The sequence below is a fragment of the Zootoca vivipara genome, chromosome 13 (assembly GCF_965207765.1).
Source record: "Zootoca vivipara chromosome 13, rZooViv2.hap1.1, whole genome shotgun sequence".
Taxonomy (NCBI): Eukaryota; Metazoa; Chordata; class Lepidosauria; order Squamata; family Lacertidae; genus Zootoca; species Zootoca vivipara.
In genome coordinates, this window is record NC_142596.1 from 35,759,399 (window position 1) to 35,780,703 (window position 21,305).

The 21,305-nt window shown below is 49.5% G+C and overlaps 1 protein-coding gene across 9 annotated transcripts in view; it reads left to right on the plus strand.

Moving 5' to 3' along the window:
- Positions 1 to 21,305, plus strand: part of RAB11FIP3 (RAB11 family interacting protein 3) — a 98,621-nt gene that overhangs the window by 12,614 nt on the left and 64,702 nt on the right. For all 9 annotated transcript variants that reach the window (XM_035131071.3, XM_088657023.1, XM_088657025.1 and 6 more), the window contains one exon: positions 20,372 to 20,465. In XM_035131071.3, the coding sequence (XP_034986962.2) occupies positions 20,372 to 20,465 (94 nt within the window). The remainder of the gene's footprint in view (positions 1 to 20,371; positions 20,466 to 21,305) is intronic.

Sequence of the window (21,305 nt, forward strand, 5' to 3'; positions counted from 1 at the left end):
CCGTAAGCATAGTGCAGCAGCTGACAATATATAGGTTCACAAGGGGTGCACGGCTTATTTATGTTTAAACAGCGTTGAGAAATGCTGTGTATTGAGGTGACGAGGATGACTTTTGAAACGGTTGCAGTGCTGAAAAATTGCAGGTTTGCCCCTCTGAAATCCAGGCTGCTTTGTTTTGTTAATGTCAAACCACATTCCGCATATGTTGACTCCGCTCTTATCTCTGATTTTTATGTTCAGGTCTGCTTGTTTGGCTTTGCTGGTGTGTGTCTGTGTGTGTTTGTGTGTCTGTGTGTTCAGCAGTTTCGGAGGGGAGGGAAAAGGTGCTCTCTGGCCCATAAGAAGCTCAGCAATCAAAGGTGGTTGGTTTTTCTGGCGAGGCCCTGAGACTTACATAACCAGACCTATTGGCTGCCTTTGCACAGTGATTCTTGCAGACTTTGCTGTGCTCCTAGCACATTTGGTGGTGGAGCCCCACATCCCCCCCCCCGGCATTCTGTTTTTGGCCTCTTCCTTGAAAATTTAAATTCTGCAACCAGTGTTTACTAAAGCTCAGCCCAATTATGTTTGGAGATGTTTCTTCCCTACCCCCCCCCCCTGAAAAAAGAGCAATTGATGTGCAAAAGGCAGGAAGCGGAGGGGCTGGGTAAATGTATCTGGGGTTGTGGGAGGGAGAATTTTGTTCCTTCTTTTCTTTATATAAAAATTGGGCTGCTTTTGAGCTCAGTGTGCTCAATTATTATCTTTGAAGAATTTCTCTTTCTGTCCCCCAATGGCAGAAATGCCTCTCCTTTTCCAGAGCCTAAGAAAGGAAGCACAAAGGTAGACTAGTATGTTTGGGTCTTTAGCTTGTGGCACCTACCCTCTGGAATTTCCTTCTGTTAAATATTAGGCAGGCACTGTCTCTGTTGTCTTTTGGGCGTCTGCTGCAAATGTTCCTCTTCCAACAAGTCTTTTAAGTGGAGATCTTTATCTCGGTCTCATCTGTATTGGAATGATTTTTTTTTAAAAAAAAATGTGTTAAAACATTTGTATTGTTTTTATAAATGGAATGTCCCCCCCCCTTTTATTATGGAGGAAGGGTCTGCTTTTGTTGTTGTTGTTATTACACTTCTATGTTTGCAACTGTTTTGTTTATTATACGATCTTATATCTTGTTGCTGTGAACACCCACACATACCCCGGGACCTTGCGATGAAGGGTGGGTAAGAAATCTGACAAATTAAAATAGAGAATCTGTTCCAGGGGCAGTCGTCTTGTAGCACCATCTTCAAACATTGTTTAAAAGTCTTGTAAGCGGAATTTCCTGGGTCAGGATCAGTCAAGTGTGTTGGCAGAAGGGGAAGGGGAAGTGTTTGGCAGTCTTGCCTTCAACGTCCTCTCCCAAAGGGATGCCTCAAAGATCAGGTGCTGCAAGAGGGTGCTGCAAATTCCATTTGTTTTGGCAGTGCATGTGAAATGCAGATAACTAATGAGGTCCTTCCACCACAGGAGAGACCAAGTCTTGACTGGGGCCAATTGGGATACACCATAGATTTAAAGCACTCAGTCGCCTTTAAACAGTCCACTTTCCCCTGAAGAATTCTGGGAGCTGTTATAAAATCATATTGGGGGGGGGGTTTGCAGGACACCATTATTAATGAACAGAGAGGGGTGACAGAATTTGACAGCTGCAATACCCAGAATCCTGTTCAATGCCATCTTCCCTGTCTCCCCACCCCTCCAGCTAGGACTCGACCCTGCCTGAAGGAAGGCTTAAGGATCTGCATATGCACAACAGTTAGCATAAACTCACACATTTCCCCTCTCCACCTCCCCTCCGCCCAGAACAAAACAATGTTTCCAGAAGAAGGGGGGGGGGAAACCGCCCAAATCCAAAGTTAAACTTTTCTACTCAAGTTAATAATACAGCCTATTATATGTTCTCTTACCATGAAATCTCTATCCGCTGCCTCTGTATTAGAATTGCTGTTTTATATCTTAGAACTGTATATGTCAGGACTGCTACCTTTTAATTAGAAATCCCTGCATTAGGTATGTTTTCCAGGTATATTTTCTGTATGAACCCTGTATGATCCCAACCCACCTGAACCTTGCCCTACTACCACCCTATACCCATTCAAGGACACACGGACAATAGAGGGATTAGCTGGAACAACTTTATTCAAATAAATTGCCATCCTCAACGTAGCCCACCCTTCCATGGCCTGGAGGAAAACACTGCCGGGCGGACTTCCACCCCATGGAAATCGCCAGGAACTGCCCCACCTCTGCACCCATCTCGACTGATTGCCCTTCCTGCCAAACAACAGGGAGCACCATCAACGACAGGAGAAGAGAGATTGACATCTCTCCATCTGAAAGGAAAAGTCATCTCCGCACCCAGCTAATCCGATCTCCCACCCGTCGCCCTTGTCTCCCCCTCCCTCCTAGTCCAGAGATTTCCATGCATGAACAGGAGGGTATATAGGGGGACTTCACCATTTCCCGGGGTTCCTTCCTTCTTTCCAGAGGCAGGGACCCTACAGCTGTAGCTTTGCATTCTGCAATAAAGGGATCAGTTTGTTTTTCCTGACAGCATCGTGTGGTCTCTGTCATTTTCCCGGCGGAGCTGAACTTAGCGCAAATTTTGGAGCTTCCGACCTGCGTCTGTCCTTCTTAAAAGGCAACGCATTTTGGGGTACATTTCTCATAACAGAGCTGTAGTTTGAGGGTGCTGAGAAGCATTAGGACAGCCCTGATCCCTCCCAGAGCTACCATTCCCAGAGCAATGTTATCAGTCCACAGGGAACCCCATAAAAGGTAGCTCTTAAAGGGGAATTCTTGGCACCCTTAACAAACTACAGCTCCCAGAATTCTTTTGGGGGGAGTACCATGACCTCTGGGGACCCAGGTGGCGCTGTGGGCTAAACCACTGAGCCTAGGGCTTGCTGATCAGAAGGTTGGCGGATCGAATCCCTGTGACGGGGTGAGCTCCCGTTGCTCGGTCCCAGCTCCTGCCAACCTAGCAGTACGAAAGCACGTCAAAATGCAAGTAGATAAATAGGAACCGCTATAGCGGGAAGGTAAACGGCGTTTCCATGTGCTGCTCTGGTTTGCCAGAAGCGGCTTTGTCATGCTGGCCACATGACCTGGAAGCTATACGCCGGCTCCCTCGGCCAATAATGCGAGATGAGCGCGCAACCCCAGAGTCGGTCACGACTGGACCTAATGGTCAGGGGTCCCTTTACCTTTACCTTTTACCATGACCTCTAAAAATGGTATCATGGTGCTTTAATTAAATGCATGGTGTGAATATGCTGACTACATAGAGAAGGTGCTGCCTTGCTGCTCCTGGTATGAGTTGCTTCTTAACCTGGCGACAGCTTACATGCTCAAGTTGGTGACTCATAAAATAATAAAAAGAATAATCTGGCAAAAGTTTCAGACAGCAGGTGAGGGCATGTCCAGCCTTGTTGGTGAATGGAACATTCCCACCCTGACTCCCATTAGGGCCATGCATGCTGAGCATTTCCCACTGTGAGGGTGAGTTTGGACAAAGATCTCAGTTGGGAATCTTTGGGGCACAAGCAGGCATTGCTGCCAGGATCTGAAATAGGAGCTGGTTTGGCCAGTTCTCTTGTGTATTTTCTGCCCCTGTAATTCCTTTCTCTTCACAGTTTTTGTGACAGGTGCAGCAGTTTGGGTAGCTGCGGTTTGGGGAGGGCAGGGGGGGGGGATATTGCCTGGGGTGAAGAAGAGAACTTGTTGACCTGGTTTCCATTGCTTTGGAGCTTTTTTTTTTTTTAAATGCCCTTTTCTTGATGATAATTTAAGTTTGGTCAACTTCTGTAATGCTGTAGTAACAAGGCAAAGATTGATCATGAGAGGAGGGCAAATGTGCTGTGACCAGCTTCTGACTAATTGGAGATCTCTTGCCAAGTGTGTTGTAATACCGCATAGTCATAATACAGGATGTAAAAGGGGTGCATACCATCCTCTCCCCCCCCCCCCCCCGGCAGCCCTTTGTGGGCCTGGAACAATTTGGTAGCTTGCTAGTGTACTGTATATGTTACACTAGAAAGACTTGTTTGCACAGCTTCAAAATACAGTCCTGGAGAATGGCGTATTTTAAAATATAAATATATACTACCGTCAACTATGCCAAAGTGTGTGTGTGTGCCTGCTGTTCTTTATTTGCAGATCAGTGCTACGCAGAACAAAATAAATAAATTTTCTTAATGGTGTTGGTGGCCTTGAAACAGTTTGCTTGAAAGAAAGCCTCAAGCCTTTCCAGTTTGTTTTCTGAATAGCTGGGTCCCCCGTGAAATGTCTTCCTTGGGGAATGGCTTTGGAGTCTCTTGAGTCTTTGAATGAGGCTGGATCCCATCATCGGTGGCCATTGACCATCCTGGCTGAGGATTAAGGGAGTTGTAGTCCGACAGCATTAAGGGAAAGGCTGTGCCATGGGGAGATCTTATGACCCACAGGAGATTTGTCTGCACAAGCCCCATGGATGTTAACTGGAACTGTGTTGAGGGAGCAGCAGTGGGAAATTTTACCCTATGTGAATCTGTCTGTGTTGATGGTATGAGCAACTTGGATTTTCTGTTGGGGCCAGACTCCATATGATGGAGCAGACATGTTTGCTAGACCGCTGCCTGTCCTAAACCAGGAAGTAGCCGATGTGTTGTCCTTCAGGTGTTGTGAATTTCAGCTCCCACCATGCCTGACCATTGGGCTATGCTGGTTGGGTGGGACTGATGGGAGTTATAGTCTATGGCATTTGGAGGGCACCATGTTGGTATCCCCTGGCTTAAACTACCTCATAGGGTGGCTGTCAGGCTCTACCCTTGGAGGACAAGGTGGGACAGAATGTAAGAAACACTGAAGTCTGTGTGTGTGTGTGTGTGTGAGAGAGAGAGAGAGAGAGAGAGAGAGAGAGAGAGAGAGAGAGAGAGAGAGAGAGAGTGAGTGAGTGCTGGTAAGGTTTACTTTTTACCACAAAAGGAGCAAATGGCTGAAGAGAATAGACCACCTGTCCCTTCCTATTTGCTGCCCACACCAGACATTTAAAGCAGTAACATAGCACTTCAAACAGCCATGACTTCCCCCAAAGAATCATGGGAACTGTAGTTTGCTAAGGGACGCTGAGGGCTATTAGGAGACCCCTGATTCCCCTCAGAGAGCTACTGTTCCCAGAGTTCTCTGGGAAGAGGGATTGATAGTTAAAACCAGGCATCCCCAAACTGCGGCCCTCCAGATGTTTTGGCCTACAACTCCCATGATCCCTAGCTAACAGGACCAGTGGTCAGGGATGATGGGAATTGTAGTCTGGAGGGCCGAAGTTTGGGGATGCCTGGTTAAAACACTCAAACTGTAGGTCTGGGAGAGGAGGAGGGGTCTGAGAAGAAATCTCAGTACCCTTCAAACAACACTTCCCATGATTCTTTGGGTGCATCCATGACAGTGAAATGTATGGTGAACTTGTGACTTCTGCCTCTTCACGCACTTTCTCCCAATGAGTCAGACTGTAACAAAAGATTCATGAAGGGCTGCCCATCAAGGGCAACTCACTCCCCTGTTGATCTTCAATTGGCAGGTCAGGAACCATAGATGATACTATATATCTCACTTTTTCATTTCAAGGGGCTTGCGGTGCCGTACATGGTTCTATCCCCCTTGCCATTTTATCCTCTCAACAACCCTGTGAGGTAGGCAAGAGATCTCTCCCATTGCTCCACAGACCACACATAGGGGTAGCCAACATGGCACTTTCCAGATGTTGCTGGACTTCAGCTCCCATTCTCCCTGACTATGGACCACTCTAGCTTGGGGCTGTTACGAGTTGAAGTCTGCAACATCTGGCAAACACTCCTGTGGCATCACATGGCGATTTCTTGGGCAGGCGAGCCCTCAGATAAAGCACAGGCAGAGCTTGTCTTCCATCTCCTCAAACACAGTTCCTTTTAAAGGCGCCAGTTCATATATTCATGCATGAGTAATAGCGGGTGGAAGACAAATTGGATTCAGTTCGCACTGAAAGGTGGATCTACCTTATCCTCACTTTCCAAAACAATATGTGAACGGAACCTCAGCCGTCCTTTGAGATTCGCATTTCCCTGAATTTTGCAATGTGGCTCTCCAGCCATGTATTCTGTACAAAACTTCACAAACTGCAGAAAAGTGTGCATTAAAATGCACAACAATTATACTGGGGGAAATTGCAGACCAAAAAAGTGTATGTTGGAGAAATTAGCACTAAAATTCTTATTTATTTTCGTGAGGCTTGCGGTGGGGGGGGGGAGAGAATCGTACAGGTGAAACTCGGAAAATTAGAATATCATTGAAAAGTGCATTTATTTCAGTAATGCAACTTAAAAGGTGAAACCAATATATGAGATAGATGCATGACCTGCAAAACAAGATATGTCAAGCCTTTATTTGTTGTAATTGTAATTATTTGTTGTTAGGCGGGTCAATTAGGAGACCCAGGTGGCACTATGGGTTAAACTACAGACTAGGGCCTGCTGATCAGAAGATCGGCGGTTCGAATCCCTGCAACGGGGTGAGCTGCCGTTGCTTGGTCCCAGCTCCTGCCCACCTAGCATTTCGAAAGCATGTCAAAGTGCAAGTAGATAAATAGGGGCCGCTCCTGCGGGAAGGTAAACGGCATTTCCGTGCTCTGCTCTGGTTCGCCAGAAGCAACTTTGTCATGCTGGCCACATGACCCGGAAGCTGTCTGCGGACAAACGCCGGCTCCCTCGGCCTATAGAGCGAGATGAGCGCCGCAACCCCAGAGTCGGACGCTACTGGACCTGATGGTCAGGGGCCCCTTTACCTTTACCTCAGGCGGGTCAATTATAAATGGAATGTAATTAATGAAATGTAATAGAGATGTTTATTTTTGTATTATTGTAACTATTTGTTTTATTATTGTGGAATTTCCAAAAGAAAGCATTTGTAAAAATTAAAAGAAAAATAAAAAATAAGTTGCATTATTGAAATAAATGCACTTTTCGACAATATTCTAATTTTCCGAGTTTCACCTGTAGACTGATATGGAAATGTGGCAAACTGATATTAAGTTCAGAAAAAATCTGCAACTTGAAGAAACTGAATTGACAGACACCCATCTCTAGTGAGTATTCAAGTGCCTAAAGAGCTAAGGGGTACATATCTTCCTGCCTGAAAGTGCTGTTGAGAACGTCCCATTGTAGGTGGTTTGTTTGTTTGTCTAATTTATCTCCTTTATATAAACTTAGTATATACATAGTATATACATAAAAAGAAAGAGAGTGCTGTGATTCAAGGTTGAACCATGTTCAACTTTCTGAACACAGGAAGATTAATGCATTTACTGTTTGGACACACCCATTCATTCGGAGCTCCTTGTTTTGGCGTTGCAGCTTTGCGGTTAAGGAGTCGGGAATATTTTCTTTTCTTTTTTTACTTCGTAGGCTTACTATTTCCTCTCTTGGTGTAATTTTTAAGACCCGAACTTCAATAAATCTTTTGATGGGCTTCCCCCGCCCTTCCTCTCCATCTGCCTGGCCAGGGTGAAATATTTTGGTGGTTTCTGTAAAGGAAGCTTGATAAAGGAATTCTCAGTGAGAATAAGATCCTTTCTGGACTGCCCCTGTAACAGGAGCCACAGTGCAGGAATTGTTCTCTGTAGATTGTATCAGACTTCAGCTCCGTTGGTTTTGCCAGGAGTAAATATTCCCGTGGAGGGCAAACACTTGGTGTGCCTGAAAGCCAATCCTTGTCAAGAAGAAAGAACTGGTTTCCTCTTCCGCGGTCCTGTTACAAATTATTCAGAGGAGATCTCCCTTGTCCTGAGTTCTTCTGCAAGCAATTATAAATAGAGTAAACATTTGAACAATAACTTGTACATCAAAGGTTGCTTATTTTGGTATGATGCACCTTTGAAGATGAAACATTTTAACCATGGTTGTCCATCCCGTCTCCCATTGAGCAAGAGCAAGTCTCCCATTTTTTGAATGCTTAAACCATGGTTAGGATGGCCAACCAGCATGTGAAATCACACTTTGTGAACAAGTCTGTTTAAACATGGGTAAGCATTACGTGAGCGCTGAACATACCATGGTTAAGACAGGATGGTAACAAAAATAATTTAAAGGTATAGGTTTTTCACTTTTGAATGTAGCATTTTGCAGATACAAGAGTAGTAGCATTAAGAGCATCGTAAATTAGTTCACATTTAATTATAAAGGCATCACATATGTTAGATAAAGAAGTAGAAATTTGCTTCAAATGGCTTTGTCTTGTCTCTCCTTATGTGCTGTAGCTTCAACCAGTACTGAATCAAAACAGTGGCCCGCTTGGCACATATAGCACTTTGTGTCTTCTCTGGTTCTGAAAAAAAGAAACATAGAAAAAGCCAATGGGTTTGGTGTTGCCAACAGGATCCTGATGATCTTTCAGAATATTGTAATTGAAAGCCAAGCTTCTACTCCTTATGATTGCAAGCACAAGCTTTAGAGAACTTTTCTCAACTGTGACAGGAGGTGTGTTCATCCCAGCAAGTGATCTCAAAAGACCTACGGTATCTGGAATACAGGAAAAGGAACCAAATCCATGCTGCTTTGGGGGTCTCGCTAAGTCTTTCACCTTTCATTGTTGAGGACCCTGACAAGAATGGGGAGATAGCTCTGTATGCTTTTTGCTGGCCTGGCCTTTCACCCCACCTTGCTTGAAGCTCTTTGAGGATGGAGGGGCTGTGGTCCAGCATGATGGCTAAAAGACGGGAGACACCAGCCTTGGCCCAATGTGCAGGCTTGGGCTGATGGGATATGGAGGGCGTCAGGTTGGCGAAGGCTTGTATACAGTAGGTCTACTGTCTTGCTGGACGGTGTCGGCACCGTTCTATACAGCCTTGTGTGTGTGTTTTGGCTCAGATTCCACCCATTCCTTCCTGTTTGAAAAGCTTGGGCTCTTGACAGAAACAGTATCCTTGCTCTCCCCCCCCCCCCACCTTGTGCCCAGCCAAATCCATATGGTGAAACCCTTGATTTAGGAGTGGCAATACGTGCTATTACATACAGGGCTCCTGTTCTCAATTGCTCCTCTTGTTTTTCTTTCTGGTTTGGGTTTCTTCTGCCAACTTCCTCTCTGCGATGCACACTTTTCTCAGTTCATTTTAACTGGCGCCTGTGCGGGGATCTGGAATCCCTTCTTCGTTGCTTCAGTACAGAACAATATCAATAATGGAAACATTTCACCTAGAGGCAAGGAATGTGCTTCCTGGCACCGTATGCATAACCTTCTGCCTAAGGAATGCTTGTGTATGTGTGTCCCAGGCTGCCTAACAAAGAGAGAGTGTCTCTGTATTAAAGGTAAAGCGACCCCTGACCATTAGGTCCAGTCATGAACGACTCTGGGGTTGCGGCGCTCATCTCACATTATTGGCCAAGGGAGCCGGCGTACAGCTTCTGGGTCATGTGGCCAGCATGACTAAGCCACTTCTGGCAAAACCAGAGCAGCGCATGGAAACGCCGTTTACCTTCCCGCCAGAGCGGTACCTATTTATCTACTTGCACTTTGACGTGCTTTCGAACTGCTAGGTTGGCAGGAGCTGGGATCGAGCAACAGGAGCTCACCCCGTCGCAGGGATTCGAACCGCCGACCTTCTGATCGGCAAGCCCTAGGCTCTGTGGTTTAACCCACAGCGCCACCCGCGTCCCGTCTCTGTATTGCACAGTCTATAAATGCTAAGCTCATGAACTCGCTCCAGATACTGCTGGACTCCATTTTCAGCAGTCATGACCAATGGTCAGGGATGATGGAGGTCATAGTCCAACCACATCTGGAGGGCCACAGGTTCTCCAACTCCATGCTAAGCTTATAGCTCTGTGTGCTTAGGCGCACTCTTGTGTGGCTTGCATCTCCCGGAGCTGACCCATGGCTTTGCAAACTGGTTCCCATCCTAGCCCTTAGGAAGCCATGCTTACACTATGAAGAGCTTAAGGCGATGTCAGCTGATGATTTTATTCCAGAAGGGATACCTTGTTGCCCCCTCCAAAGTGGGATGGCTCGGAGGTATGTGTGGCTGGGTTTAGGAGACTTAACTCCATCATAAGCATACATGGGATTGTAGCGTTAATGTTATAGCTCACTCCCAAGTTTGATAGAAGTTAAAATAACCCTTTTGAATGACACTATAAACCAGGCATCCCCAAAATCGGCCCTCCAGATGTTTTCGGACTACAACTCCCACGATCCCTATCTAACAGGACCAGTGGTCAGGGATGATGGGAATTGTAGTCCCAAAATATCTGAAGGGCCGAGTTTGGGGGTGCCTGCTATAAACTTTACCTGCACAGCCACTTCCCTGGAAGAAACTTCCTTTTTTGGTGTTATCCCACCTTTCCTCCAAGGACTTGCAGAGTGGAATCCATGCTTCTCCCCTTCCACATTTTATCCTCTTAAATAGCCTTGGGAAGGAGGTTGGCCTGAGAGACAGCCTGGACTAACCTAACGTCACCCAGTTAGCTTCCTGACTGAGTGGGGGATTGAATCCTGGCTTCCCAGGCCCTAGTCTAGCACTCAAACCACTACACCACACTGGATGAAACATCAAGACAAAGCTTCAATGTAACAAACAGATTGATTGCTATCTAAAAGATCTTTTTTTATTTTAAAAAAGAATCATTATCAGTATACTCAGTCTGACCCAACAGATAATTGGCTAAGTTTTGTTTTAACTTGGATAGAGAACCTGCCTTTGCTCCCTTTATAATTCGCCATTGCTGTGATTGGGTAGGGTCTCTGGAGGGGATTTTTAAATGATTGATTGATTGGCTATAATTGCAATAGAACGGAAACGTGCTCCTGGCGAAATGCAGGGTTGCATATTGACAGACGTTTAATCCCCCAGTTAGCCTGGTTAACAGCGATAAAGCAAATCGGGCTTCTGAGCTGGGTTAGCAAACCTGACAACTTGAGCTGTTGGTGATTTGGCACCTTACCAGTGGGCTGTGGCTCCTTCCAGGGAACACCTCCGGGAACTGTAGTGTTTCGCAATTGTGAGGGACAGGGGATATCGCGAAGTCCCTCCCCTCCTGAGTTCAAGCCCGTCCCCGAGCAAAGGGGAAAGCAGGGAGAGTTCCGATTCCAGTGGGGAAGCAGGAAGTCGTGTCCGAGGCTCAGGCAAGGTAGTGGAGCCAGGGTCCCAGGTGGGACAGGAAGGGGCAAGCAAGGGGGGAAGACCCATCCCCCCAACTCCAGAATTACGCAGGAAGAGGAGGGGCAAGAGGATGGGTCTGCCAAAGCTTTTGTGTTGGAGAAAGACGCGCCAAAAGCCATTAGGAGGTTCTGAAACCGACTGACCACATCACTCCGTGTAAATAGCAATGACTTGAGCACTGTAAATACGCAGCACCAATAAAAGAATAAAATGCAGAGCTGCGTGGCGTCGTTACTCTGAAGTAGTCCACTCCGGCCACCGTGACAGCAACCTCCTAATCATTTTTGGGCTACTTTGGAGTTGCCGGGATGAGCGTGTCAGAGGCGGAGAAGTGGCGGCAGATCGCTGAGCAAGCCCAGCTAGAACTGCAGCAGCTGTCGCTGCAGGCGCAGGGAGAATTGAAGGCAGCTAAAGAGGAGACTAAGAAGGTCCAGGACGACCGGCTACAACTTGCGGAACAGGTGAGAGAGCTTCAGGAAAAAGAGCAGCAATTAAGGGCGGTGGCGGTAGACCTCCAAAACAAGCTGGATGCAGAGAAAAACAAGGCGGGAGGGGCACCCCAAGTCCAAGTGCTGCCAGGAAGGAGAGCTGGGACCCTAGTTAGCAAGTTCAATGGAGACCCGAAGGAATTTCAGGGCTTTGAGACTGAGATTGTGTATGCTCTTGAGCTGCACCACGATGAGTTCCCTGATGATGAGCACAGAGTAGCGTTTATTGTGGAGCACCTTACCGGGGCAGCCAGGGAGTGGCTAAGACCGTTAATTGCAACAAGGAATCCTTGCATGAAGAATGTCAAACTATTTCTAGAAGGTTTGAAAACGATGTATTCGTCCGATAGTCATATGGACCAGACTAAGGAGGAACTTCATAATTTACGCCAAGGAAATATGACAGTTCGCGCGTATTGGGCGAAATTCACCATGCTGGTGCACAGATTGGGGTGGGAACTGGGGTCCCCCCCAATGCAAGCGGCGTTCTACTTGGGGTTGCATGAGGAGGTGAAGGATGAGCTCTCGAGAGGTCCAAAGCCCAGTAATATGGATCAGCTGAGCAAAGCGGCTCTGGCGGTGGGGGTGAGACAGGAATCCCGGTGGAGCGACAAGCAAGCAACGCGCGCAAAGCGGGCTTGGTTCCCACGGTCGCAGGAGAAGCCACTCCCCCAACAGCCCTTTCAAGCCACGCCTGGGGCCAGTCAGGACCAGGAACCCATGCAGATTGATAGCGCGCGCGCGCGGGCTTTTCAAACCCCAGCGGCGCCAAGACGCAAGGAGGGAAGGGGTGGGAATTGCTTTCTCTGCAACTCCCCCCAGCATCTCGTCAGAGACTGCCCACATCGCAGGGAGTGGCAAGGAAAGGCGGGAACGGTTGTGCCCTCCCCCACTGAAGCAGCACCACAGCAGGGAAACGGGAAAGCCTGGCTGCAGGAGACAAGGGGCGGCAGCCAGGCACAGTCAGCAGACAACAGCCCCAGCCCACCCACCCGCACAGAGAGGAGCAGAGCCAGCCCACCCCTCCCAGAGCAGGAGTGGTTCTAGAAGTGACGCTCACGCTTCCAAATGGCTATCCCCTGACAGTCCTCGCCCTAATTGACAGTGGGGCGTCAGCGAACTTCTTCTCGAGAAACTTTGCAGAAGAGCACCAGATCCAGCTTCTGCAGCTGGATTTTCCTCTGCACGTGGCAACCATTGACGGCAGAGAGCTGCTGGGAGGGGCCATCACTCATCAAACCCCCCCCATGAGAATGACGGTGGGGAGGCACTCAGAGACACTGGCATTCAACGTCACCACCATCTCAGACCCCCCCATCGTCTTGGGCATGAGCTGGCTGGCGCGCCACGACCCCTCCATCAGTTGGCACCAGAGATGCATCACTTTTGGATCGGACTTTTGCCTGGAACATTGCATGCAGCACCAACCAGGGGAGGGGCCTCCGATAGCCACGGTGGCCACCATGCACGTCAAAGGGGGTGAGGCGATACCCAAGCCGTACTGGGACCTGCAGGAGGTCTTCAGCGAAGCGGAGTCCGACCACCTACCCCCGCACAGGCCTTTTGACTGCCAGATCAACCTGGTGCCAGGGGCAACTATACCCCCAGCCAAGCTGTACGCCATGTCAGACCAGGAACTGGAGGATCTGCGCGCTTTCATCGACAAGAACCTCAAGCGGGGGTTCATCAGAGAAAGCAAGGCAGCAGGGGGCAGCCCAGTCTTCTGGGTGGACAAGAAAGACACGCAACAGCGCCGTCTTGTGGTGGATTTTAGACGGCTGAATTCGGTGACAGAGCCAGTGGCTTTCCCCATGCCCAGAGTGGATGATCTCCTGACAGCGGCACGCAGGGGTAAGATTTTCACCAAGCTAGACCTGAGGGGGGCGTACAACTTAATCAGGATCCGGGAAGGCGATGAATGGAAAACCACGATGTTCACGCCTCTGGGCTCTTTTGAATATCTGGTGATGCCCTTCGGTTTGCAAGGGGGCTCAGCATGCTTCCAGGCCTTCATGCACCACGTCCTGGGGTCCCTCCTCTTCAGGAAATGCTTGGTCTTTCTGGATGACATCCTTATTTATTCCAACGACCCAGTGCAGCACGTGAAGGACGTCAGGGAGGTGTTACAGCGCCTGAAGGAGAACCACCTGTATGTGAAGCTGGAGAAGTGCAAGTTTCACACCAAGGAGGTGGACTTCCTGGGCTACAAGCTGTCAGACAAGGGGCTAGCGATGGACAAGGACAAGGTGCAGGCCATCCTGGACTGGCACAGCCCCAGGACGCGCAAAGATGCCCAACGCCTACTAGGCTTCGCCAACTTCTACAGGAAGTTCATCAAGAACTTCTCTCGAGTTACGGCTCCCATCACTGACTGCCTGAGAGGCAAGCAGAAGTTCCGGTGGACACCAGAGGCGCAAGCAGCGTTCGAAAGCCTCAAGAGGGTGTTCGCCTCAGACCAGAACCTGTTCCACGTGGTTCAGGACGCGCCCCTACGCATTGAGACAGATGCCTCTGATAAAGCTGTGGGCGCCATTTTGTTGCAACTGGACGCCAACAGAGAGTGGAGACCCTGTGCCTTCTTCTCCAGGAAGCTGACCCAGCCAGAGCGGAACTACACAGTTTTTGATCGGGAACTTCTGGCGATCCACGCGGCGTTCCAGCACTGGAGACACTTCCTGGTGGGCGCCAAGCACCCCATCCAGGTGTGCACAGACCACAAGAACCTGGAGTTCTGGAGAACTGCCAGGGTGCTCAACCAGCGGCAGATACGGTGGGCAGAGTTCTTCTCGAACTTCAACTTCTCCATACACTACATCCCGGGAGAGCAGAACGTCAGGGCGGATGCCCTCTCCCGCAAGCCAGAGTACATGGAGGAGGAGGAGCCACCAGCCCCAAGGCACATTTTCCCCCCGTCGGCATGGTCCTGCGGAGCAGCAGTGGTGAGCGAGGCAGAACTCACAGCACTGACGGCAGCGGATGAATTTGCCAACCGCATCTTCAGAGAACTGAGAGGGGGGAGGGAGCAGGCAAAAGACTTTGCAGAACGCAGAGGGCTGCTTTTCTACAAGGGTGCACTGTACCTGCCCACCACCCAGCTCAGACGTACGGTCCTCAAACAGATGCACGACAACCCAACGGCGGGGCATTGTGGAAGGGACAAGACCACTCACCTAGTCATGAGACACTTCTGGTGGCCAGGGGTGAGGGAAGATGTTCGAGACTATGTACGGGGCTGTGACACCTGCCAGCGGGCAAAGGTGGTCAGAGCAGCGCCACCAGGGTTGCTGGAGCCCTTAGCCACGCCACACAGGCCGTGGGAAGTGGTGTCCATGGACTTCATCACAGATCTGCCTTCTTCCCGGGGTAAGACCGCAGTGTTGGTGGTGGTGGACCTCATGTCCAAAATGTGCCACTTTATACCGTGTGCCAGGGCAGTCTCTGCAGAAGAGACAGCCAAACTGTTTGTTGATCACGTTTTCAGACTGCATGGATTACCTTTAAGGGTTATTTCGGATCGTGGCCGCCAATTTGTTTCCAGGTTCTGGCGGCGGCTCATGAACCTCCTGCAGGTGGAGGTCAGCTTGTCGACGGCTAGACACCCGCAGACCAACGGACAAGCGGAGAGGGTCAACGCCATTCTGCAGCAGTACCTGAGATGCTACGTCAGCCAGAGGCAAACGGACTGGGTGGATCGCCTGCCACTAGCAGAATTTGCCTACAACAATGCAGTGCACGTCTCCACAGGGGTGTCGCCCTTTAAGGCCAATTACGGGCGCGACCTCAGATCTTTCCCAGAGAGGGAGGGGGAGGAGGAGGAGGAGGGCCCACAGGCTGAGGATTGGGCAGAGGAACTGGAGACGGTGCACCAGCAGCTCAGAGAACACTTGGAGAGGGCCAAGGAAGCGTACAAAAAGGGGGCAGATCGCCACAGGCGACTAGGGGAGGTCATCAGGGTGGGGGACAAGGTGTGGTTGTCCTCGGAGGGCCTTCCCACCAGAGGGAGGTGCAAAAAGCTGGCACCCAAAAGGCTGGGCCCCTTCACGGTCACGCAACAGGTCAACCCGGTGGCATACAGGCTGGCACTGCCAGAGGACATGAGGGTGCATCCAGTGTTTCATAGATCGCTGCTGTCGCCGTACAGGGAAAGCAGCAGGCTCCGAGACAGCGAACAAACCCCCGAGGGAGGGGGGGAGAGGGAAGGCAGGGAGCAACTCAATGAGGCCACGGCCATCCTGGATTCAAGGTGGGGGGTGGGGGGACTGGAGTACCTCATGGCATGGGAGGATGCTCCACCGTCCCAGAATGAATGGGTCCCAGCCACGCAGATACAGGAGGAATTCTTGGTGGAAGAATTTCACGCCCTCTTTCCCCACAGACCCAAGCCCTGGCACATGGAAAGGGAGGGGGAGGAGGAGGAGGCACGGGAGAGCAGCTCACCATGGCGCTGGGAAGCGGAGTTTGAGGAACCAGAGGATGAGGTATGGGTGTCACCGAGATCCACCCAGTCAGAGGAAGGAGCAGATTGGCAGAACGTTTTTACCCCCACCAGCTCTGACGCCACGGACTTGTTGGGATTCCCGTCCTCCCAGGCGGAAGGGGGGGGCTCGCAGGACTGGGGGGAGGTATTCACACCAACGGGCTCGGAGAGCACTGAGTTCTTAGGCTTCCAGTCGTCACCGACACATGGGGGGGGCCTGGGGAGGGGTGAAGGAGAGCTTGGGAGGGGGGTGGATGTGAGGGACAGGGGATATCGCGAAGTCCCTCCCCTCCTGAGTTCAAGCCCGTCCCCGAGCAAAGGGGAAAGCAGGGAGAGTTCCGATTCCAGTGGGGAAGCAGGAAGTCGTGTCCGAGGCTCAGGCAAGGTAGTGGAGCCAGGGTCCCAGGTGGGACAGGAAGGGGCAAGCAAGGGGGGAAGACCCATCCCCCCAACTCCAGAATTACGCAGGAAGAGGAGGGGCAAGAGGATGGGTCTGCCAAAGCTTTTGTGTTGGAGAAAGACGCGCCAAAAGCCATTAGGAGGTTCTGAAACCGACTGACCACATCACTCCGTGTAAATAGCAATGACTTGAGCACTGTAAATACGCAGCACCAATAAAAGAATAAAATGCAGAGCTGCGTGGCGTCGTTACTCTGAAGTAGTCCACTCCGGCCACCGTGACAGCAATTATTAGCATTGTAGAGATTAGTTTTGGGGAAGGGCCATAGCTTAGTGCTTAGACCATCTGCTCTGCGTGCAAAATAGTGAGAATCCACCTTGATGTCATGGAAAATGTTGAATGGGGCTACTGCAGAGCAACCGATAAAATGGGCTGATGTGTCGAGTCTCGGCAGCATGTTGCTGTATACACCTGCAATAAAACAGCAGTCTGGACAGGGCTCGGGGTTCCCTGCGTGCAATACTTCTGTGGCATGTACCTTCCCACACCCCGAAAGTCACGGGGGGGGGGGATCCCTCTGCATCACGGGAGGAACAAAATCGTGTTGCTTTGCCCCCCCCCCCCATGCCGTTGCTCCAGTTCAGAGAGAGCCAGTGTGGTCCTCTTTGGATGTACGCCTCTGAATACCAATATTGGAGTACGCCTGTTGCTGTTGCACTCAAGTCCGGCATTCAGGCTTCCCAAGGCCACCTGGTTGTCCATGGTGAGAATGAGTTGCAGGACTAGATGGGCCTCCTTTGGCCTGATCCGGCAGAGCTCTTTATAGGTTTATGAGAGAGGCGATACAGTACTGGCTTGGGGAGCCTGGCTGCCTTGCTTCCTGACTTGGGACAGCTGGCAGCTTGGGAAATTAAGGAAGAGGGGGCTTCAGCATCATATCTACCTAATGGTAGAGCTGTGCCCCACCTGCCTAATAAGAGGCTTATGGAGGTGCTCTTGCCTGCCTGTTGCTTATAGTGTGCCTTTTTGCCTCCCTGTGGCGCTTGCTGTCTTAGGCCATTGATGCCAGGGAAGAGAATTATCCTCCTAAGGGAAAACGGCTGTTTAGTATGAAGCCCGTATAAGCTTCACGATATCCGATTATGGGTTGCGCTGTGCCATATGGGTGCCATTTAGTGTACCTGCAAGATATTAAGCTTTTTAGTTGGCCTGCTCTTTGAGCGCCTAAGTGCATTATACCAATAAAATCTCGTTTAAAATCTGGCACAGAATGGCTTGAATCGGAAATTTTCCTTGCTTCTTCTGTGTGTTTCCTGTCTCTTGTCCTTGGCTTCTGATATTTGGGGAGAGTAAACCGGACACCTGACTAAGTTTGAGGGCCCAGTTCATAAGGCAACTTCAGAACTTCATGAGATGAAAGTTCACCAAGAGAAATGCTGAGATGGTGTCAGAGGTAAACAGCACTGTAAGCAACTTCTCCCTTTCCTAAAAGAACATTATCAATTGCAAATTAACGTGGCATTGTGTTGTTCTGTAGTGCCCTTTTCTCAAAACGTCTGATCGGCTTCCTGTTTGTTGTGCGCTGAAAGCAAAACTTTCCGCGGAGGAATGCAACAACAGCAGAAGTCTGCATGCATCTTTTTACTTTTCCATGCTGCTGATGGGCTCAAGGGTTGACGTTACCTGTAGATGCTGTAATTTCCACATGCCCTGAACGGTACAAAAAGGAAGTGGTGACTGATGGCTTTTGTGAGGGTTGAAATGAGTCACTGGTGGGAGACTTTCACCCCTAAACAACTAAATAACATTTGGGGGCGGAGGCGGCAGCAGCAGGGGGGTGGGAGCTGATGCTATTAATCTAGACTAGAGGTGGGGAACTTCAAATGTGGCCCTCCAGATCTCTGTCTGCTTCTCAGGACTCTTCCCAGGCCACAGCCCTTACTGGTCCTGCTTCACATCCTCCTTGAGTGTTTTTACCTGGCTGGAAATGGGGCAAATGGACAAACCCTAGTTGCTTGGATGGAAGATGCTCTGCCCAAGTTAGCTTCTGCTCCAGCACTGGCATGTACCCCTGGGGTGATGCCCAGAAAATATTATGTGGCCCTCTGTTTGGAATAGAGTCCCCATCCTTGACAAAGGCCACCTCCAAGATTTTTTTTAGTAAAAGACACATAATCCAACACAAGCCCTAGTCAGAGCAGACCAACTGAAGTTAATGAACCTGACTAATATAAGCCTCTTAATTTCAGTCGCTCTGTGAGTAGGATGCTTAACCTGACTTCTGCACTAGATTAGATTATTTCTAAACTCATTTATTCAAAGTATTTTTTTATACTGGCTGGGGGGGAAAAGATCCTCAGAGCAGCTTGCAGATGTATCAGAAATAAAGATAGCTCTTGACCTTAGATATACAGTCAAAGGGTTGCATCCAGATAAGTTCTACTTGGAGTAAACCCATTGAAACGAAAAGACCTAGGTTAGTCACACCCATTAATTTCATTGAGTCTACCCTAGGTATGGCTAATGTTGGACACAACCCAAGGACCACAATGCACAAGGAAAAGTGATTGGGAGGGGGAAAGGGTGGGGGGGAGCAAAGGCAAATGCTGGTGCTTGTTCCTGGTTGCAGAATTCCCAGAATGCAAACTATTGAAAGGCAGGAGTAGCTCAAAGTTGCTGGTCTCTCAGTGGAGAATCCCAGCTGCCTCATCTCTCCCTCTGATATTGCTTGATTCTGAATACCCCCTTTCTGCCTCCTAGTTAAGTTGCCAGAACCCCGGCGTCTGCTAACCTGATTTCCGCCACTTCCCACTAATTGCTACGTGGTTATAAAATTTTTCTATTACAGGCATTGTTTTGTCGAGCTTCTAAATGTAGAATCCTCTTAATTGGGACACCATGTCAGGCTGTGCATTGTCCCCCCAAAAACACAGCTGGTACCAAATATAAAAGGCCTTTTAAAGGGACATGATTATTGTAACAGCTTACTAAAAATAAGTCCCCTCGTTTCAAAATTTCTAGCAGGTGAATGTTCAAAACACCTCGCATGAATTATTTCGGGGATGCTTACAGCTTAAAGTGGTACGATGCTGCTTTAAATGCATAGTGCAGATGCGGCCTCAGTGTTCGACCGAAATGCACCTTAACCCTGTTAGATTCTGTTCTGCTCTCTCTTGACAGCCCTCCAGGAAAGTATTGTCTAAAGCAGGCACAGGCAAACTCCGGCCCTCCAGATGTTTGGGACTACATTTCCCATCATCCCTGACCACTGGTGCTGTTAGCTAGGGATGATGGGAATTGTAGTCCCAAACATCTGGAGGGCCGGAGTTTGCCTATGCCGTGTCTAAAGCCAGCGGCGTCGCAAGCCCCCCTGGTACCGGGGGCGGCACCCCACCCCTTGGCGCACAGCGCCCCTCCGTACTGACGTGATGCGTCACTACAGGCCACCCTGTAAAACTTGCTCCGCGCCGCAGCTTGCTCGGCTTGTGCTTTGATTCTTTCTGCTTTGGCGAGGCGAGGGGCGGGCTGCTGACGCCCTCTCTGGCCCGCCCCTCGCCTCACCCGAGCAGAAAGAATCAAAGCGTGAGCTGAGCAAGCCACCCTGTCTGCTCCAGCGAGGTGAGGATCGGGCGCATGCGGTGGCCGTCGGTGGAGGTGGCGAGGGGGCGGTGCGCTGCCCCCCCCGGCAGAGTGGAGCCCAGGGCGCCCCGCCCCCCTATTGCGACGCCCCTGTCTAAAGCCCAAGCTTAGGGTCTAGTCTAGCTGTGTAAACCTGGATCATTGATTTGCTTTTGGCTTTCCCCCGCTTCCGCCTGCAGGTGAAAGACCTGACCCAGTTCTTGGACCCCGCCGGGCTTGGAGTGATCAGCTTTGAAGACTTCTATCGAGGAATCTCAGCTATTAGGAACGGAGGTTGGTTTTTATTCTCACGCCCCGGGATTGGGAGGAAGGCACCCCAAGCGCTTCCTGAACCTTCCCTGCACTGAGGCATTTCCTGGCATTGTGTCAGTGTCCTCCATTGAAAGAAATGAGAGATAAGGGGGGGGATCGTGTAGGTAGTTTTCATTCTGATTGCTTACTAGGGAGTAACACAGGGAGTAGGGAGGGAAGGCACTGTGCATCACTAAATTATGGAATCCGCTCCCACAAGAAGCGGTGGTGGGTACCCATTTGGATGGCTAATCATCTCTGGTTAAAAGAAGGGTTTGAACAGCAGTACTGAGAAAGGACTATATCTGTCACTGAAGGGCTGCTGCCAGTCAGAGCAGACAGTAAAGGACTAGATGAACTGACTCTGGCCAGTGCTGTGTCACATGCACCAACTTCCAGTCTGTTTCTGAGTGTTGACTCCCCCCCCCAAATATTTTTTATTATTATTTTCTTTTACATCAACATAAACAAATGAAACATAAACCATATTCACAAATCCCCAAGTTACAAATACAAAATAAGCAATCCAATAAGTTGATGTTCTGCCGAACTAGACTTCCCCTTTACATTCGTTTTGGTTTTGTTTGTTAAAATCTGATTAATGCGCTTTTTCCCTTCCATACAATCTCTCCATATATAATCGTTTCCTCTATGCATACATTATTTTTACAGTAGTAGGTGTTACAACATTCCTGTAAGTGTTTTTGCCATTTTACAGTGCCTTTTGAGATAATCCAGAAATTTACTCCAATCCTTGTGAGTCTTTTGATCTTTTTGTTGCCTTATTCTACCAGTCAACATAGCGAGTTCTATATATTCAAT